The following is a 22174-nucleotide window of genomic DNA, read 5'->3' as shown; positions in this document are numbered from 1 at the left end:
CTTAGCCCACACATGCACGAAAAGTTGTACAATATGTGTGCACCTGAGGAACCTATTACAAAAGATTACGATGTACTTGTCGAAATGTTAAAAGATTATTTTGAGCCTAGGCCAAGTGTTTGGTCCCTACAGAACAGATTCATATGTCGCACACAGGAACCTAACGAATCTATTGTTGAGTATGCGACAGAACTGAAAAAGTTATCACAGCATTGTAATTTCACCTGTGAGAAATGTAAACACTGCACTGCTAATGCATTCCTAACTTTACAGTTGGGAGTCACTTATGATTGCGATACGAGAGAAAGAATGGAATTCGGATATCTCTTTTAAACATAGATAGAGCGCGAGGAGTTCTGCTGAAAAGATAGAATTTATTTTGCTCAAAGAGACGGAGGAGACGGTACCGTCGATACTGAACGCACAACTAGTGGCGGATGGTGTTTTCGAGCCATCGGTGAAGCAGAGGGTGTAATTAAGGTACTTGGAATGAATAAGATCACTATAATGGGAACGGTATATGCTAGGGGGAGTATCACTTTTCTTGTATTTAGATAGATGGATGTCAATTTTGGGAGTTTCGGAAGACCAGGGTGGGATACAAGGAGAGAAAGGTGCGATAATGTGCTGATCAAGGGCAGTATGGAATTCATTAACAGATTTGTACCGGACAGTGAGGGGAATAGGTTTAGAACCAAAGTTGTCGGGAAGCAGGTTGTTATCGAACATCAATTTGAATACAGGATTAAGGGGGGAGGCTGCAATTTTGGCAACATAATTCATCATGAGTTTCTTACGTCTAATGGACAGTGGCGGAATACAGGATTCGACATACAGGCTAGGTATCGGACTAGTGCGAAGTGCACCGGTAACAATGCGAATGCCCGCGTGATGGGCTGGGTTTAGTTTGTCTAACAAACTTTTCCTCGCACTACCGTATACCATGCACCCGTAATCAAAGATAGGTATTATATATGCACAGTAGAACCTCATGAGCGTTGCACGCCCAAGGCCCCACTTTTTATTACACACCATTTTCAACATATTGAGGGCTGATAGGGCGCGTTTTTTCACGTATTCAATATGGAAGTTCCATTTTAAAAAGGCATCTTAATCTTGAGACGAAACCAGTACGCACGTAAGTTACATATGTAATATCTGTTATACACGCTCAGACGATCTGAGTATGAGTGGCCGGGATACGACATACGAGTACTTATAAATTCTTTGAAAATGGCAAGAGTGTTAACTTGTTACTTCAGGTATTACTTATAACTTTTAACTTCGGCCCTTCGAATTCCTGCTAAATAGCCTTCAGTTCCTTGGGATTGCCACCAAATGGAAGTCTTTCTAAATAGCGTCGTCCCTTGGAAGTACTAAATATTTTCTTATAGAAGTCCTACCAAATAGCCTCACTGTGGGTTTCAGCAACCTTCTTTTCCCCGCCAATCGTTATTTAACAGCCCTGTTAAGTCTATACGTATATACAAATCATATGGAACTTAACAGGCTGTTAGCTTAACAGGCCTTCTAGGGACTGAATAAATATTGGTGAAATCCACCCTCAGCTTTCTAAACATCAGTGGCGAACTCACCTGCTACAAACACGTCGAGATCGGGTTTCTTCGTGAAGAACTTCGGAAAGATCAGTGGCGGCCCCCACAAGGGGTCTGTCGCGTTCAGTTGTATATAGCCGCGACTCTTGGGCTTGAGCAGAATGGGCCGCACCGTTATGCCATCGTAGTAGGCGAAGGGGGACATGTTGGTGGAGCTTGCGTTGACCGGATTGGTGATCCAGTCTCTCACCGACATCGGATCGTGATGGAACTGAATGTCCGGGACGTCCAGAGAGTCGGCTAATCTGGAAGATCACTCTGGGATTAGTAAAAGGGCTGACGAGATATTTAAGGAACGGCTGGGCTTTCTCCTTTTCGATCTTCCTTCTCTCTTCGCTTTCGGGACGATAAGACCTTAGCAGTTACAGTTCCCTCTGTCAAACCTCTTCAAAATGAACTCCCCCATAACAGCTACATTATTGGAATAAAATTCCACAATTTTGTTGATCATAATATTCTGTTTATAAATGTAAAGGTGTGTTCATACATAGTCGACCGGTCGGTGGACCATGTTTGGACACACCTTAATCAGCCTACTCACTTGGTTTTGGCAAACACCCCACACTGCAAAGGCCCCGTAGAAGCCAGAGGGCCACATCGGCTCTCCTTGTACTCGAAAGCGTCCGAAACCTTTTTCTTGTACATCCTGTCCGTGGCCGTCTTGGGGAAAGCGATGACTATGCCGTCCGAAGTGAGATGGTCTTGCAAGTTGTGACCCACCTGGGAATGAAAAGAAACCAGTTCTCTTACTCATAATTGTGATACCGACGAATTGTAAAAGGTCCGGCAAGAGTGAACGATCTCGAACGAATGCCTTGCGGCTTATGGACAGAAGTTGGCAAAATCTTGAGTTGCAAAAGATCCCGCAGAAACTTACTTTCAAATCCACAAGAGTTTTAATATTCAAACTCGTCAGGTGATCCTTAGGTCCGATCCCACTCAACATCAGAATCTTTGGCGAATTGATGGCTCCGGCACTCGATATCACCTCCTTCTTGGCTCTCGCACGACGCAACTTCTTCTTGTAGAAAAACTCGACACTCTTGGCGACCAGTTTCTTGTGTTTGTTCGGCGTTTTGTCGCAGATGATCCGAGTCACGTGAGCTTCGGTAAGGATGGTGAGGTTCTTTCGCTTTTTCCGGATGGGCCGAATGAAGGCGCCGTTAGTGCTGAGTCGCTCCCCGTGACGAGTGGTCGTCTGCAGATGCATGACTCCGATCTGGAAATGAAGAATTTTTGATGGTGAGAGGTTTTTCCTGGAGGTTTGATGGAAGGAACTGTAACTGCTGAGGTTTTAAGGTGTGTCCAAACATAGTCGATTGACGAGGTGAATCTACATAATATATTGTAAACGGTTCATTTGACATCGATCGACGGCCGGTCCACTACGTGTAGTTGTGTAGACACACAAAGTCCTGTCTTTTCCTCTTTCGGGACGAATATAGTTAAGAAAAAGTTCGCCCCGCTACAAGAGTCTTGTTTCCTCTATCTGAGCATAAGAATGGTCCAAAGAAAGTGATTTTAATTGAACAAAGGTCAAGTCATTTACTTTTACAACTGTATTCTTTATTCTTCCATCACCATTCGGCTACAGCTGAAATAACAACAACAACAACAACTGGATTCCGTCACCATTTTGGAGAAAAGTACATAAATCCACCAACCTGGTTTTCAGCGTTCAGATCTCTTTCCGGATATCCTTTCTCTTTCCAAGCCTTGATGAGGACTGGCAGATTCTTGTCAGCGTACGGCAGCCATTCCACCGTCTGGTATCCTCCCTTGCCGTGGTACTCGGGATTCTTGTGGTAGATCTCTTTGTCCTCGTTGTCCTCAGACTTCTTGAAGTATTCCAACACTTCGTCATAACCCCAACCTGAAAGGGGCGAATTTGGGAATTCTACTTGTTTGTGATTTTTAACTGATCAATTCTAGGATATTTCCCCCAATAAGATCAATGCAATGCCTTAAAAGTCCATATTTCCTTTTTTTTTCAAGAGGTTTGATAGTGCCCCGAACGCTACAATATTCCTTGCAATTTGGATTTTTTAAAGGCTATAATGACAAAATTCCACCCAACTTTAATGGCAAAATTCCGGTTTCGCCAACTTGTTATCTATCAATCCACTTACCTTCATTTCCCATGGCCTCCCACTCATCATAATCCTCAGCATTGCCCCTCGCATAGATCATGTAGTTGATGGTACTTGAGCCGCCCATCACTTTGCCCCTCGCCCAGTAACACCGACCATTAGGGCGCGCTTTGCAAGCATGCGGCTCAGGCATGGTCATGTAGTTCCAGTCAATGTTGGAGCGGGATATTAAGGGTGCCAACCCGGGAACGTCAGCAAAGAATGGTTCTTCTATACCAGCCTCTAGGAGAAGGACCTAAGGAAAATATCGACAGTGTACTTAGATTAAGGACGTCTTTTGGTAGTTTAGTTGCGAGCATACATAGGAATACTAATCGAGAAAGACCAGCCACTCACTGGTATGACAGGCGGACCTGATCAGGTGTACCTGATAGTAAGTGGCTGACCAAAGAGCTGAAAGTGGCATATAGGACCAGAAGAACTTACTTGAAACTTAACTGTCAGTTAGTGACTTGGCGAGTAATGACACTGATTAACTTTTAGAAAAAAGTATCAAATCATCTAATACCTTCTCATGCATATTATTCTAAGGTAGTTAGTTATCTGTCTAGAACAAAATTTAAATAAAAATATAAATTAAATATTTACCTTCCACTTCTTGATCTCAGATAATCTATTGGCGAGAACACATCCTGCAGAACCAGCACCAATGATGATAAAGTCAAACGTCATATCATCATCTTGCTCCTCCCGATTATTATTCTTGTGATCCTTGTCATAGCCTTCATTAGATTGTTCAGGTCTTTTCTTATGCCCAGTGTTGTCATACGCTTTGAGGAAAGTATCACCCAAAATGTGACTGACGTCTTCTGCGCTTCTGTACGAGTTCACCTCTAAACTACCAGCTGGATGACTGTCAGAAGAATCGACGGATTTGCCTTGTTGCCCTTGTTTGCTTTCATCGCTGTCTTTGTTGAATAGACTCACAAAGTTGCTGTCGAATATGTTTTCGAACCCTTCGAGAAAGTTTTTATGATCTTTCTGGAACGGTTTGAACTCTTCTTGTTCGTACTGCATTGGTTCGTAGGTCGTTTTATATGGAGAATGTTTTGGAGTTTCGTCATAGGAAGGCTCAAATGGTTTGGTGTTTGAATGTTTCTCCTTTTTTGTCGGCTCAGGCTGATAGTGAATGAAAGGAGTTCGCATATTCCAGGATTGAGGGGCTTTGTAGTTACTTTTAACATATTTTGGTTTCTTATACTTGTGCTTGAAATTAGCTTTCTTCAATGGCCTTTTCTTTGGCTTCTTCTTTTGTCGAACTTCTTCATCTTTTCCTTCGTCATCATTTTCCTCATCAGATGAGTCTACATGTTCTGGTGTGTTTTCTATCTCGTCCTTTTCGTGATCCTCGGAATCATTTTCATCTTCGTTGTCAGTATTGTCATCCTTCTCTTCATTTTCAGTATCTTCTTCATCATCTTCTGTGTCTATATTTTCGTTTTTATCTCTTGTTTGACTCGGAACTTCTTGCGTTTCATCTTTTACGTTCTCTTCATTTTGTTCCGGCTTACTACTTGTCTCTTCATCTTCTCTACTGTGTTCATGTTTGGTATTTTCTTCTCCCTTTGAGTTGTTTTCTTCTTTCTCGTCTTGACCACTTCCATTATCATCTTCATCAGAGTAATTATTGCCAGGGTTATCGTCAGCCTCAGGATCAACAGTTTCATAAGGTTTTGGTTTGATCTTGTAAGTATATGGCTCCGGTTTGTCAGTTGCAAGTTTTTCATAGGAGTATGGAAAATTTTTTCGTCCCTTTGATGGTTTGACTTTCTTCAATTTCAAGTGGTAGGGGATCAACAGTTTCGTAAGGTTTTGGTTTGATCTTGTAAGTATATGGCTCCGGTTTGTCAGTTGCAAGTTTTTCATAGGAGTATGGAAAAAATTTTCGTCCCTTTGATGGTTTGACTTTCTTCAATTTCAAGTGGTAGGGAATTTTAATTTTCTTGATTTTTTCCATCGGGTACAAAATGGCATGATTTTTATTTCCCTCTTTAATTATTAAAATTCTTCTCAGGGCTCTTTTTCTTCTGTTCGTTTTTATCTCTCTATCTTGAAATGCTATTCTTGTGTCCCCAAATTGAGTTCTATTCTGTAGGAGGATATTTCTAGTAGTGTTAGTTCTGGGTGGGACCAATACCATGAAATTTTCCGACATCTGTGGTAAATTATTGATTTCTTTAGCAAATTGTGGTACTGGCACGGTAACGGCTTGTTTTATATTTCCAACCTGCCAGTTTGTACGGAAATTTTGTGGCTCCCATTTGAAGGTCTGTCAGGAATAATATTGTGGATTATCCTATGCACATACTCCTATGTGTCTTCACAAGCCTCAAGTATTACACACATACCGACACTCCACAAGTCCACATGATTGCAGAAGCGTTGAAAAATGCATCAACAATATTCTGGAAGAAAATAACATAATGATATGACAGTAAAAATGATGAAAAGAAAATTGGAATTTCGTAGGAAATGAGAACGTAATGCAGTTAGAGGAATGCCTAACTTTAGCAAATTGTGGTACTGGCACGGTAACGGCTTGTTTTATATTTCCAACCTGCCAGTTTGTACGGAAATTTTGTGGCTCCCATTTTACTTCTTGAAAACTTTGTGCAGAGTGTACGCTCTTTTGTGGGTTGAATGGTGCTGTTTGATAGCTTGACATCTTGAATGGACCATCTTGAGGTTGTCTGCTGTTGTAGAATGAGCCGTTCACAAATTGGTTCTGAAACTTGTCCCCCGCACCTTGATATTTGTTATCACCTGATACAAATGGCACATCGTGAACATTCTGTTGAAATGACAAATCTGGTGAAATAGATTTGATAATATCCACTGTAGCTCTACTACCTTGGAACGCATTAGTTGGTAACCTGTCAAACTCTTTGAAAAATACATGACTTTGAGGTCCATTTTGGGTCTGAAGATGGTTCTGCGAATGTTGTCTTTGAGGAATATTTTGTATTTGGTACTGCTGTCTTTGAAAGTGAACTTCAGGAGTCCGAGTACTTGACACAACTGTAGGTCCAAGATTTCCAACTGGTCCATTCTGTATTATGGTAGGACTGACAGCTAACTGACTATTATTAAAATTAGGAAATCCTTTCCCCATCAGCATTTGGTTGAGGAAATCTGATGGCGTTTCATTTACATAAGTGATATAAGTGCTGAAGGTTGGCTTCACATGTGCCAAGTCCACAAGGTTCTCGCCATATTGGAAAGGCCCTTGCAAGGTCGACTTTGTTGATAATAGACCTGTTAGAGATTCCCAAATGGGCTCGCTTTGGGTCAGATTTGAATACAAACTTGGCACTTGGTGAATTCCAAAACTACCTTCTTGGGCATGTCGCAGTCTATCCTTTACATCTACTGTACTGATTTGATCACTATTGTCAGTATTTATAGATGTTGGATAGTAGGTGACATCGTTTTTGTACACAGGAATCAGTTTATACTTTTCACCGGAGAATTTGTCCGGTTTCAAATACTCCGCTTGTTCAAGACTCTCATCAGAAAGAGTGACATGTTTGTGCTTTTTACCCTTAGGTGTGAATTTGGGGTGTCGATTTTTCTCTTGACTGAAGAGTCGCACTAGGAATTGGACTAGCATGAAACTTTCCACGGAGCAACTGCTCAGGTTTCTGTTATGATATGGGGCACACATCTCCACCATGTTCCGAGGCATAAATTGTGTTCCTTGAATCATTTTGACAGGTTGTTTGTTTGTCTTTCTCAGTTACAATTTTCAGAGATCTTCTCAATATCTCTTTCTTTGCCAATTTGTCTTTCTTTACCAATTTTTCTTCAGTTAGTATTTTAGAGATCTTCCCGATGCTTGTCTTCTCAATATCTCTTTCTTTGCCAATTTGTCTTTCTTTACCAATTTTTCTTCAGTTAGTATTTTAGAGATCTTCCCGATGCTTGTTTTATTTGTCTTTCTTTACCAATATAGATCTATTCAGTTACAATTTTAGCGATATTTTCAATCTCTCTTTTTGCTTCTATTTCACCTCTTCTTTATTACAGACTATTTCTCACCGCCCGAATATCTGACTTATTAACACAATGGCACATGATTCATTCACTTGACGGTAGCAAAATGTTGTAAATGACCTTCCTCGAGGTTTTTCATTCTCAAAATTAAAATATAGCAAAAAATTCCGTCACCCTCTCCTGACCTCGAACTCCGAACCATTGACCTAGAAACCCAGATATAAGACCACAGACCTACCGGCCCCCACCTTTATAATATTCCAACAGCATGGCTGAATAAATACATAGAATATCCTGATGGGGTGCTCAAGGCTGCGTACCCGAAAGCAACTCTACAACTTTTTTGTTTGAAGAGGTTAGAGGTTTGATAGAAGGAACTATAAAACTGCTAAGGTCTTATCGTCCTGAAAGCGAAGACAGAAGGAAGACAGGATAGGAGAAATCCAGCCGTTTCCGAGAAGGAACCTTATCTGTTTAGGATAAAGTTCGCTCCGGGCGGGAATGAACCCGCGACCTAGCGCTCACAAATTATACTAGGCTGATACTGTCCTTGGAGTCCAAAGGAACGTCCTCCTAGGCGAAATCTTGCCGGTGTCCTCGAAAAAGTAAGAGGTTTGACAGAGGGAACTGTAACTGCTATGGTTATGGTCTTATCGTCCCGAAATCGAAGAGAGAAGGAAGACAGGATAGGAGAAAGCCAGCTGTTCCGAGAACGAACATTGTCCCATCAGGATAAAATCCGCCCCGGGCGGGAATCGAACCCGCGGCCTAGCACTTACAAGGCAGACGCACTACCAACTAAGCTAACTAGGCTGGCTTCTGTGCAAGTTTAAGTTCGTTGTTCGACTTGATGGCAAAAACCCATTCACAGAGAAAAGTCATTAATTATTGGCAAATATCTCCCACCTTAATGGCAGTAATAGATATAAGTAATATTATGCTAATAAAGGTAAGAATAATTTTTCTAACCTATGGAGTAAGGTACCTAGGTAGTGGTACACCTGGCATAGTGTAGCAAGTTGCTGTAGTAAGGTACAAATTAAGTAGTAAGTTGGTGTAGTAAGTTACACCTGACTTGTGTAGTAAGTTCGTGTAGTAAGTTACACCTGACTTAGTGTAGTAAGTTGGTGACATAAGCTAAACCGCACTGGGTGTCACCTGGGATATCAGAGCCGTATGGTATCTTCGGGTCCAGGGTAGTGCTTATTTATACTGCTCGAATAGAACCAAAGAGTCTCTTTACCCCAGAAGTAGGCTAGTAATATTATCGTGGTCAAATTCTCAAACAATGTTGACGATAAAATTCCATACCTCGGCTGGGATTGAACTCACATCCTCCTGATTACCAGGAGACCTCAGATGATAATCTTAAAAAGATGTCTGAAGTTCGAGGCAACATCATTCTTGGGGCTTGGACAGAACTGTCCAAAATTGAAAAGGATGGTGGATGATTCAAAGGACCATGATTCTAGACTTTACTAAAAATCCTTCGTTTTTCTTTACACCACACTGTCTGGGTCCCCTTGGGCCAGACTAGTTAACTTGATTGGTAGCGCTTCTGCCTTGTAATCTCTAGGTCGCCTGTTTGATTCCCGCCCGGGGCAGATTTCATCCTGGAGAGATAAGAGGTTTGTTCTCGAAAAGGCTGGCTTTCTCCTATCCTGTCTTTCTTCTCTTCCATTTCGGAACGATAAGACCTTGGCAGTTCCCTCTTTCAAACACTCTGTCTCCTGCTCTCCTGACATCGATGCTGAGCTACGCCACTGGTTTACACGAGAGGAGGAGGCTTCCCAGGACCCAACAATATATCCCCATATTTCAGTCCGGTGTCGATCATACAACCCAGCACCAGTAACACCACATAGGTATTTACCTATTGATTTTTCCAATCCATTGCCTTCCTTAACAAAACAATACGCTCGTAATAATAGTTCGTATCGTAGCAAAATAGGCGAGTTTCGTGAGAAAGTCGTTATTTTTCAAATTTCATCTTTGAAAAAAAAAAAAAAATTGATTTATTTTTCAACCGCAAAAAAGTGAAATTTTAAATTTTGTGTGGTTCAATTTTTTTTCTTCTTTTTTTGAGATTTTCCTGAAAAACTTTTTTCGTTGGAATCAAATCAGCAAAAGCTTTCAATTTAATTCTTCATTCAATACAAATTTTCTGATGGTATCCAGTCTGTCTGTGTCCCTAAATTAAAGTGATGTTTTTATTTATTTTATTAGGGTGATTGAACGAGAGTGTATTGTACCTTATATGAAGAACTCTGGAGGATTTCTTGCTTAAAATGTAAGTCAATAACTTATAAAATGTAGTACCTACCTAACTATTTAGATTTTCAAAATAGAGGATTGCTAGAGTTTTTTTTCTTCAGAAATGACCTCATCTTTTTTTGGCGGTTCTCAAAAAAACTTAATGCCGCTGCTGGGAACCGAACCGCAGTGCATATTCCCCCGGTTATACTATACTATACCATAAATCTCAAGTTTTCAACGGTCTTAACGAAACGAAAATACCTACGTCATCGTCAGGGAAAATCAACATTAGGTAGAGTTGGAGACTGCTAAGCACATTGCATAATTAAATTAATTACCAGGCTTTCATTCAAATTAATTTAGGTGCTAGCGTTCAGTGAACTGTAAAACTTGCTCGGCAAGAAGGGTCCCCAAAAGACCTGTGGTGCCCGAAATCTGACAAGTAAATTTCCTTTGGTGTTGAACATTTTATTATTTCTTCCTCGAAAAATGGGTGGCGGATGGGTGACTGCTATCATCTAACAGTCAGCAGTCACCCATCTGTGCACAATGTGCACATAGGAAGGTACTTAAGGTTACTTACCCCATTATATCAAATAATTTACTGTAAAACTTGCTCGGCAAGAAGGGTCCCCAAAAGACCTGTGGTGCCCGAAATCTGACAAGTAAATTTCCTTTGGTGTTGAACATTTCATTATTTCTTCCTCGAAAAATGGGTGGCGGATGGGTGACTGCTATCAGCTAACAGTCAGCAGTCACCCATCTGTGCACAATGTGCACATAGGAAGGTACTTAAGGTTACTTACCCCATTATATCAAATAATTTAAAAAAAGTTTAAAGTCAACATAAAAACCGCAAATTAATTTCATGACCAGTGGACCTTACGATTTCATACGTAATGTCTAACAATTCTAACAGACATTAAGATTTCAGCACCTAAGTTTTTTTCTTACTTTATCATTATTTTAACTCATTACAACAATCACCACACATTTTTAGGAAATAATGATGTTACGCTACCAATATAATAATTATGAACATAGGTACTCAAGAGCGTTAGCATTGCAATAGGTTTAAGAATGAATAAAGAAGGGAACATTAATTAAAATTACAGTTTAACACACTTTTTGCAATGAAATAATCAGGTAAGGGAATGTGATTTTCTTTTTTGCACTTCAAAAAAGATCTGAAATTAACTATATTCTTAAAAAAAATCCCACTTAAAAATACTTACCTATTTATATTTATAAGCTCTCCATTTCTTTGTGATTCCAGCTTGGAATTAGAATTTGGAATGCTTGGAACAAAAACTCAGGCAAAACTATACCAAAGAAATTAAAATTGACAAAATAGTCGTGCTCACTAGTGAAAAAAATGCCATGAAAAACTTCAGTACAAGAATGTAGAGCAGAGAAGAGCTCCATTTCTTTGTGATTCCAGCTTGGAATTAGAATTTGGAATGCTTGGAACAAAAACTCAGGCAAAACTATACCAAAGAAATTAAAACTGACAAAATAGTCGTGTTCACTAGTGAGAAAAATGCCATGAAAAACTTCAGTACAAGAATGTAGAGCAAAGAAGAAAATGAAAGCCTGGTAATTAATTTAATTATGCAATGTGCTTAGCAGTCTCCAACTCTACCTAATGTTGATTTTCCCTGACGATGACGTATTTTTGTTTCGTTAAGACCGTTAAAAACTTGGGATTTATGGTATTGTATAACCGGGGGAATATGCACTGCGGTTCGGTTCCCAGCAGCGACATTAATTTTTTTCATTGTGAAGAAAAGGTCATTTGTGAAGAAAAAACTCTAGCAATCCTCTGTTTTGAAAATCTAAATAGTTAGGTACTACATTTTACAAGTTATTGACTTACATTTTAAGCAAGAAATCCTCCAGAGTTCTTCATATAAGGTACAATACACTCTCGTTTAATCACCCTTATAAAATAAATAAAAACATCACTTTAATTTAGGGACACAGACACACTAGATACCATGAGAAAATTTGTATCGAATGAAGAATTAAATTGAAAGCTTTTGCTGATTTGATTCCAACAAAAAAGTTTTTCAGGAAAATCTCAAAAAAAAAGAAGAAAAAATAATTGAACCACACAAAATTTAAAATTCCACTTTTTGCGGTTGAAAAATAAATCAATTTTTTTTTTTTCAAAGATGAAATTTGAAAAATAACGACTTTCTCACGAAACTCGCCTATTTTGCTACGATACGAATTATTATTACGAGCGTATTGTTTTGTTAAGGAAGGCAATGGATTGGAAAAATCAATAGTTAAATCTGTGCTGTTGGGTTGTGTGATCGACACCGGACTGAAATATGGGGATATATTGTTCGGTCCTGGGAAGCCTCCTCCTCTCATGTACACCAGTGGCGTAGCTCAGTATCGATGTCAGGAGAGCAGAAGACAGAGTGTTTGATAGAGGGAACTGCTAAGGTCTTATCGTCCCGAAATGGAAGAGAAGAAAGACAGGATAGGAGAAAGCCAGCCTTTTCGAGAACAAACCTCTTATCTCTCCAGGATGAAATCTGCCCCGGGCGGGAATCAAACAGGCGACCTAGAGCTTACAAGGCAGAAGCGCTACCAATCAAGCTAACTAGTCTGGCCCAAGGGGACCCAGACAGTGTGGTGTAAAGAAAAACGAAGGATTTTCAGTAAAGTCTAGAATCATGGTCCTTTGAATCATCCACCATCCTTTTCAACTTTGGACAGTTCTGTCCAAGCCCCAAGAATGATGATGCCTCGAACTTCAGACATCTTTCTAAGATTATCATCTGAGGTCTCCTGGTAATCAGGAGGATGTGAGTTCAATCCCAGCCGAGGTATGGAATTTTATCCTCAACATTGTTTGAGAATTTGACTACGATAATATTAGTAGCCTACTTCTGGGGTAAAGAGACTCTTTGGTTCTATTCGAGCAGTATAAATAAGCACTACCCTGGACCCGAAGATACCATACGGCTCTGATACCCCAGGTGACACCCAGTGCGGTTTAGCTTATGTCACCAACTTACTACACTAAACAACTTTAACCGCAATCCTCCATCCTTTCACACCCATTCTTTTGCAGGACTTTCGGAACACCATCCAATCATGGTCTTCCTTTCCCACTACATAGGTACCAACTTAGTGAAAATATTAAACAACTTTAACCGCAATCCTCCATCCTTTCACACCCATTCTTTTGCAGGACTTTCGGAACACCATCCAATCATGGTCTTCCTTTCCTACTACATACGTACCAACTTAGTAACAATATCAAGTGATTATTCAACCTGAATCTCAAGACCACGAGAAGATCTGCATACTGTATATGAGTTTATAGCTTCCCCTTTGGAAAATCTCACGGCACGCCACTGAGTAACAGAATGTGTCATTTTCTTCTACCTGTCATTGTCAAATTGTGATTATTCAACCTGAATCTCAAGACCACGAGAAGATCTGCATACTGTATATGAGTTTATAGCTTCCCCTTTGGAAAATCTCACGGCATTGTCAAATTACCATCTGGTATTTAATGGAATATTTGGCGATGATATAATATTTGGCAAATTCGTGACATGGATCCCAAATCAAGAGGAACTTGATTTTTATGGATGAAAGAGGAAATGTGACAATACAATCAAGAAAATCGTATAATCTATGGAACTTGGCCTGGCGCACTGCCATGTGCTCAAATAGGATGAAAGAAGAGAGAAGAGATGCCATCCAAAAATGTGTAATTGTGCATAAGCTCTTATGAGTCAAATCAAATCTCAAATTCTTTGTGGTAAAGCAGAGTTTTTCACAACTTTTGTGGATATCATAACATTACTAAGTGCCTCCTTTGCAATCAATTTCCATATTTCAATCATCTTTTTACACTGGTAATGTCGCCACTGGTCACTACTCGATTAAATTAGCTGCTCAATTGTCCTCACGAGGCTGAGTGCACCCTGAAATCCAAACACAGAGCCGAAAAAACCTCGGCCCCGCGGGGAATCGAACCCGGGCCTCCTGCATGCAAGCCTAGTGTGATAACCACTCGCCCATGGAGGTTGCTTAGCTCTTATAAGTCAGCATCATGTGGAAGATCTCTGAATCTTACCTTGTGACGAAGCAGCAGCACTTGCTGACGCTGTAGAGCTAGCGGATGCTGCAGCCGCTGCTGAAGCAGAAGCTACTTTCCCACCTAAGGAAATTGAAAAAAAAAGGCGCGTTTTAAAGTTAGTTTATTTTAAGTGTATTAGAAATAAAACTCTCTAGAGTCCTATGGAAGATAGAACTTGTCTGTCTACATAATTTACTCCCAATGCTATGAATAAAGTGAGGAAAGCTGTTCTATTCAAATTACTTAATCAATCATACTTTCACTTTCTGAAAGTAAGAACAGAAGAAGACGGCAGAGCCTCCGAAGGTCCAGTGGAACCCAAAATCTAATCAGCACAGTTCCATCCTAGAACGTTTGAGAGTTATAGCGGAACACACAAACAGACGAACTAAATGCAAAACTTGGTTTCAGTTCGATCGGTCAATCCTATCAGTTATCAGTAGGTTCGGTTGTACAATGTTATGGGAAAACTTCGAACTACATCTTTTTGAACCCCCATGAGCTCACGTGACGTGATAGTAGTGTGTTTTTATCTTTTAGAGAAGCACTGATAACCTTCCTCTACCATTTCTTACCCTTCTTTACCTCACCAAATGGTACTACACCCCGGGGTGGGCCTCGGCCCACCAACTATCCCCTCCACTTAACTTTTCTATTAGAATAGAATACTCGTATACGTATACGTATACCCTGCTTATACTGCCAGAATAAGACTGAAAAGTCCCTTTACTCCCTCAGTCTAAACAACTTTGGGGGGGTTTGTTTGAGTTAGGGGAATATCTGAGGGCAAATTTGGGCAAGGGGTGGTACAATCTTTGGATAAGCAGGTGGTTACATTTTAAGGGGAATTTTCATATGCGATGGTTCCAGGATTAAGAGATTAATAGTTGAATATGGAATATGTATGTCAAAGGTCCTTGACTTTCAACAACGATGGTGGTTCCAGATAGAGAACGATGGTTCCAGGATTAAGAGATTAATAGTTGAATATGGAATATGTATGTCAAAGGTCCTTGACTTTCAACAACGATGGTGGTTCCAGGTAGAGAAAATAAGTCGCATCCTGAACATGAAAAATATGTCAAAGGTCCTTGACTTTCCAGTGTCTGTTTTTCATATGGGGGGGCTCAGAAGTTACCTGACTTGGACGCTGAAACGGACACAGCAGCACTTGAAGCTGCGGAAGAAGACGCTGACCCTAACAGAAGATAGAGGGTTAAGTTTCGTAAGTGAAAACGAAGAACTTTTGTGGCTTATCTCCGTAAACGCAAGTAGGCGTGCCCTGAGGCGTGCGAACGTCAAGAGTTCAAAGCGCCACCCGGCCTATATTAATGCGAAATAGAGTTTCAAGGTTTTTGGACATTTTCAACTCAACTTTTCTCCCTAATCTAAACGCGACTCAACATTTGTCAAATATCTCCGAATGGCGCGACCCAACATCGGGTTAATTTCTTCCAGCAATGTCCTCAATAGCTCACGCAAAAACGCTCTAACGGAGTATAACGTTTAATGATCAGCTCGCAAAGTCGTAATTAGGTTTTGAAGAAGTTTCAAATCCCACCAAACGCGCTAAATGACCTATCCTTCAAATTAAATTGATTCCAAGCCCCAAGGGCAAGGTAAACCTAGACCCTTGACCCACCAAACGCGCTAAATGACCTATCCTTCAAATTAAATTGATTCCAAGCCCCAAGGGCAAGGTAAACCTAGACCCTTGACAAATGGGTTTCAAGGTTTTTGGACATTTTCAACTCAACTTTTCTCCCTAATCTAAACGCGACTCAACATTTGTCAAATATCTCCGAATGGCGCGGCCCACCATGGGGTATATTCTTCCAGCAATGTCCTCAATGGCTCATGCAAACACGCTGCAACGGAGTCTAACGTTTAATGATCAGCTCGCAAAGTCGCGATTAGGTTTTGAAGAAGTTTCGAATCACGCGCTGAATGACCTATCCTTCAAATTAATTGATTCCAAGCCCCGAGGGCAAGGTAAACCTAGACCCTTGACAAATGGAGTGTGCCTGAAGGCATGATGTGTTGTGGTCCAATCCACTCGACCCTAAACTTATGCTATAGCTAATCCGGAAATGTCTTACCACTAGATGCCGCAGCTGCAGAAGATGAGGCTGCGACAGCTTTTGCGCCGCCCACAACGGAAGTTGCCGCTGCTGATGCACTAGAAGCAGCAGTACCTGCGCCGTTTGCAATAACTGTACTTGCTCTACTTGCTGATTCCTTTACGCCTTGGATAGTCGGACTCAAGATCTCACCTGAAAACAGATCGATAATTTTTGAATTCTGGAAATTCATCTCTGAAAGATCTGTCATCCGCAATATATGGACTTTCTATTTTTGAATTCTGGAAATTCATCTCTGAAAGATCTGTCATCCGCAATATATGGACTTTCTTGTCAGTGAACCGAATCCCTCAAATGTTGCTCTACTTCTTGAGCTGTGTCCACAAATAGTCGATCGACCATCGATTGACGTCGACTGAAACCATACACAACCTCGACAACATAGATGGTCAATCACCATCGATCGACGCGGTCGACTATCCTGTGTGGTCGACATATCCATTAAACGCACATACCTTAGCAATGTCCGAAATCACTTGTCGTCTTAAACAACACTTTACTTTGGTCTGGGCTCCAGTTTTAGACACAAGCGTTTGTCAAAATAATTAACTAGCTATCTCTGAGTACATTTGATTCATTTGAGCAAACCCTATCTCTTCAAACTGACCTGCAATTTGTTTGCCTTTGGCGAACGCACTCTTGGCGTACTCCGCCCCTTGCATGCCCGTCTGGACAACTGTACCAACGGCTGGAGCGGCCACGGCGCCCACACTGCCCACAATTTTGGATGACCCTTCCACGATTGTTTTCTGATCAACTGTCACGGATTGAGAGCCTGACGTAGGCACAACAGCACCTGCCGAGGCCCCTGTCACCACGGCTGAAATTGAAGGAAATTTTTTACTTGGCGTTGATGTTCTGGCCGTTGATGATCCACCATTGATTGTAGTTCAGTAGATTTAATTATAACAGGTTATTCTGTATCACGTCACTTGAACTCACGTAACGCGAGAGCAGTGTGGCTATCATGAACGAAATTACCTCGGAAAAACTTTAAACATTTAAACTACATCTTTCTGACTCCCCATGAGCTCATGTGACGTGATGTGATAGTAGTGTCTTTCTACTTTTACTGGTTTGATTTTTCTGACCATATGATTACGAAAGAGCATACTTCGTCCTCCAGTGTTAGAACTGGACTGCTTGACATAGACATCTTTCTCGATTTTCTGCTTTTCTTTGATTTGAACTGTGTCAGACACAACTGCACCTGTAAAAGACAAGGTTGGAAGGTCATGTCAACCAAGTGGATAATTAGCACTACGATCAGAGCATATAAACAAACATATCTCACACTTCATTCAGAGTTTCAGAGTAATTAAATGAAAAACAAACAATCATATTTTTACTGTGCATACCTCTTTTGTCCTACACCAGGTCTCCTCTTTGAGACAAGTTGCAGTCATTAGACAATTATTATCGTCTCGGATACGTCATAATTTTCGAACGGCTCTAGAGGGATAAAGCCCCCGATTCGGCCACTAAGACTTCCAGTCTCTGTGTTTGCTCACCTTTCCGCGTCAAACCTACTGGTCGAAAATTTTGTACCTTATGAGGTGAAATTCATATCACTAGCTCCCAGACTAGTAGCACCACAGTAGAACTATCGACTATGGCCATTGTTGTTCGATGAAGCTTTTACTCTTTTCCCCTTTGGTGTAAAAGCTCATTATAAAAGAAAGGTGAAAATTTTCACAGATTTTATTCTTGCCAGAAAGAAGGCAATTCTTCGTTACCTATACGATAATAATTACTATTAAGTAGGTACTCATTTCTTCTTCCTATGTACATGCTATAAGGTAGGTATTGTCCTGCTCAACAGCTGTGCACTAATATGAACGGAGAACTCTAGATTCTCAAACTTGTTATACACACAAACGGAATAGAAAAACAAATGTCGAAAAACAAAATTCCGGTATTGTCCTGCTCAACAGCTGTGCACTAATATGAACGGAGAACTCTAGATTCTCAAACTTGTTATACACACAAACGGAATAGAAAATAAATGTCGAAAAACAAAATTCACTCTTACACGACATTGTTCAATCCCTCCTTGATGGCGCCCCCGAAGGATGCAAGGCCGGAAAACAGTCCTCCAAAGCCTGTGAATATGATATGGTGTACTATCAAATTTTGGAGGATCACAGAACTTTTTTCCTTCTTAGGCCTGCCAATCACTATCAGGTAGACCTGACAAGTACACCCGATCAGGTATGCCTGCCACCTGATGAACACATACACTATCAGATAAACCTGACAGGTTCGGCTGAAAAGGTCTGTCAGGAATAATATTGTGGATTATCCTATGCACATACTCCTATGTGTCTTCACAAGCCTCAAGTATTACACATATACCGACACTCCACAAATCCACATGATTGCAGAAGCGTTGAAAAATGCATCAACAATATTCTGTAAGAAAATATCATAATGATATGACAGTAAAAATGATGAAAAGAAAATTGGAATTTCGTAGGAAATGAGAACGTAATGCACTTAGAGGAATGCCTAGGAATCTAAGAAATCATACTTTGACAATATAACTGCTCACATAAGTGCTATACTTGTTGCTATACTGCCTCTGCTGAAGACAAATATACTAACTAATGGACTGAACCTTATACTTCTAAGCATCAACAAGGTCTGTCAGGAATAATATTGTGGATTATCCTATGCACATACTCCTATGTGTCTTCACAAGCCTCAAGTATTACACACATACCGACCCTCCACAAGTCCACATGATTGCAGAAGTGTTGAAAAATGCATCAACAATATTCTGGAAGAAAATAACATAATGATATGACAGTAAAAATGATGAAAAGAAAATTGGAATTTCGTAGGAAATGAGAACGTAATGCACTTAGAGGAATGCCTAGGAATCTAGGAAATCATACTTTGACAATATAACTGCTAATATAAGTGCTATACCTGTTGCTATACTGCCTCTGCTGAAGACAAATATACTAACTAATGGACTGAACCTACTTCTAAGCATCAATAGGTAGAGAAAATAAGTCGCATCCTGAACATGAAAAATATGTCAAAGGTCCTTGACTTTCCAGTGTCTGCCTTAACCCTAACTAGTACATAATCATAGACTGGACAAACATGTTCCAGTATCTGCTCAGTGGGTTCTAGTATACCTATCTGCTCTATGGGTTTCAGTATATCTGGTTCAATCGACTAGACAAACATCTCGAGGCAATACTCACCCAAGCTGCTTCCAGTTTCGACGATACCGGTCGCGACTTCCCCCACCGTATTGATGACTCCTGTTCCAACTGCTTTGGCCACGCTCCCTGTAAAATAACAGTAGGAAGCTCCAAACTACCCCGGTATATGGCAGGTGACAAAAGATATCCTTTCTTTATTCGGCCATCACCATTCGGCTACAGCTTAAGTCGCTACAACAACAAGTCCACCTCGGTCGGAATCGGACCCGACTAAAGTTTACCTCAGTTAATATGTATGTGGTGTTTATATCTTCATCTAAGTTGTCATCTAATGTTTGAGATTGACTATTAGGTCTTCATCTAAGTAAAACCTACCTGATCCTGTTACACCGGATGTCACCATTTGAGCTCCATTTGTTGCAACTTCAGTTGTGGTCACCCCAACAGCTTCTGTTACTTCCCCAGCGGACGCCATCAAAGTCCCCGTAGGCTTAACTCTGAAATGAATGGAATTTGTGGTAATCTTCGAGTCGTGTACCATCGGCTTGAAAGAGCCAGTAGCCTGGTCTAACTAGTACATAATCATAGACTGGACAAACATGTTCCAGTATCTGCTCAGTGGGTTCTAGTATACCTATCTGCTCTATGGGTTTCAGTCTTTCAGTATATATCTAGTTCAATCGACTAGACAAAAATCTCGAGGCAACACTCACCCAAGCTGCTTCCAGTTTCGACGATACCGGTCGCGACTTCCCCCACCGTATTGATGACTCCGGTTCCAACTGCTTTGGCCACGCTCCCTGTAAAATAACAGTAGGAAGCTCCAAATTACCCCGGTATATGACAGGTGACAAAAGATATCCTTTCTTTATTCGGCCATCACCATTCGGCTACAGCTGAAGTCGCTACAACAACAAGTCCACCTCGGTCGGAATCGGACTACCTGATCCTGTTACACCGGATGTCACCATTTGAGCTCCATTTGTTGCAACTTCAGTTGTGGTCACCCCAACAGCTTCTGTTACTTCCCCAGCGGACGCCATCAAAGTCCCCGTAGGCTTAACTCTGAAATGAATGGAATTATCGTCTGAGTCGATTCTCGGTAGCTTCGATCAATATTTCGGTCGAACTTTCAGTCTTATTAATTTATGCAAATTAACAAGGTATATTTCAGTTCAATTATCTTTTTGAAAGCTACAAAATTTGTACAGTGTACACAAATGCCCACTCTGAGGCTTAGGTGTAGGGCTAAAAGCCCCAAAAGATGGGTTAATCTTATACGAGTCTAATCTCTTTGAATGTAGAAAGCGATGGGTCTTTCGATATTATTGAAATTGAATTCTATGTATGAAATCTTAACCATCCTTCGCAGTACAATCAGGTTTTAGTCATTCATTCTAATACCACTAGTTCTAGCAGTCAATGAACCAGTGGACACACATCGGCATAATCTCCTGGATCATCTCCTAATTACATGGTCGCGTCTTCCAATATTCATCTACACTCGCCCACAAAATTACTTGGACACTTCGATGTCCATAACTTCGCTTCTACCTTTTCAATGAGGATGGTATTACTAGGGGACATCCCAAATATGGTTTTCAATCATATGAGCAACAAATCGTTGGCCAAAAAGTTCATCAAGGTTTATTTTTATGGCCTTTCTTCGTTCAAGATCTTTCTGTAAGAATTCTGCTATCCTGGAAAGTTATGGACATTTTTCGAAGTGTCCAAGTAATTTTGTGGTGGTATATATCAAATGGAGTGTGCCTGAAGGCATGTGATGTGTTCCAAACCACTCGACCCTAAACTTATGCTATAGCTAATCAGGAAATGTCTTACCACTAGATGCCGCAGCTGCAGAAGATGAGGCTGCGACAGGTTTTGCGCCGCCCACAACGGAAGTTGCCGCTGCTGATGCACTAGAAGCAGCAGTACCTGCGCCGCTTGCAATAAGTGTACTTGCTCTACTTGCTGATTCCTTTACGCCTTGGATAGTCGGACTCAAGATCTCACCTGAAAACAGATCGATAATTTTTGAAAACTGGAAATTCATCTCTGAAAGATCTGTCATCCACAATATATGGACTTTCGTGTCCGTGAACCGAATCCCTCAAATGTTGCTCTACTTCTTGAGCTGTGTCCACAAATAGTCGATCGACCATCGATTGACGTCGACTGAAACCATACACAACCTCGACAATAGAGATGGTCAATCACCATCGATCGACGCGGTCGACTATGTGTGGACACACATATCGATTAAACGCACATACCTTAGCAATGTCCGAAGCTACATACTGACGAGAGTCGAATCAATGATTTTTCTTGGCTGATAATCTTTACCAGTCTTCCTGAGCAAAACCCTCCTTAACCTTAAGAATAGATGTAGAGTTAACGGGCATCTTTAATTTTGTTCGCTCTAAAATAGTACATACGTCCGAAATGTTCCGATTTTTCTTACTCTAAAATATTCCAACTCCTCAAAGGTTATTTCTTCTATTAGTGTACTTACCTATGCCTCCACTTCGTAATTTTGTTCGCTCTAAAATAGTACATACGTCCGAAATGTTCCGATTTTTCTTACTCTAAAATATTCCAACTCCTCAAAGGTTATTTCCTCTATTAGTGTACTTACCTATGCCTCCACTTCGAAGTACAGTTGGTGTGGAAATGACTGTAGTCTTGGGAGCAGATTGTACTGAAAGAGGTTACAAATTTTATTGCTGATGAA

The 22174-nt window shown here is 40.7% G+C and overlaps 1 protein-coding gene across 1 annotated transcript; it reads right to left on the bottom strand.

Annotated features, from left to right (window-relative positions):
- Positions 1 to 407: 407 nt before the first annotated feature.
- On the bottom strand, positions 408 to 22174 carry LOC113467031 (the record flags this gene model as incomplete). The annotated part of the gene is made up of 15 exons (XM_026822925.1): positions 22079 to 22174; positions 17379 to 17474; positions 16872 to 17084; positions 16223 to 16396; positions 15262 to 15321; positions 14121 to 14204; positions 6363 to 7462; positions 6107 to 6171; positions 4355 to 5588; positions 3746 to 4001; positions 3281 to 3489; positions 2494 to 2835; positions 2158 to 2336; positions 1596 to 1861; positions 408 to 1052 (listed from the first exon to the last, which is right to left on the bottom strand). Coding segments are annotated over exons 3-15 (4669 nt in total), but the record flags the coding sequence as incomplete, so codon positions are not given.

Source organism: Diaphorina citri, unplaced genomic scaffold, assembly GCF_000475195.1.
Source record: "Diaphorina citri unplaced genomic scaffold, Diaci psyllid genome assembly version 1.1 scaffold384, whole genome shotgun sequence".
Lineage (NCBI taxonomy): Eukaryota > Metazoa > Arthropoda > Insecta > Hemiptera > Psyllidae > Diaphorina > Diaphorina citri.
Note: the sequence above shows the minus strand (reverse complement) of the source record. Positions and strands in the feature narration are given on the sequence as shown.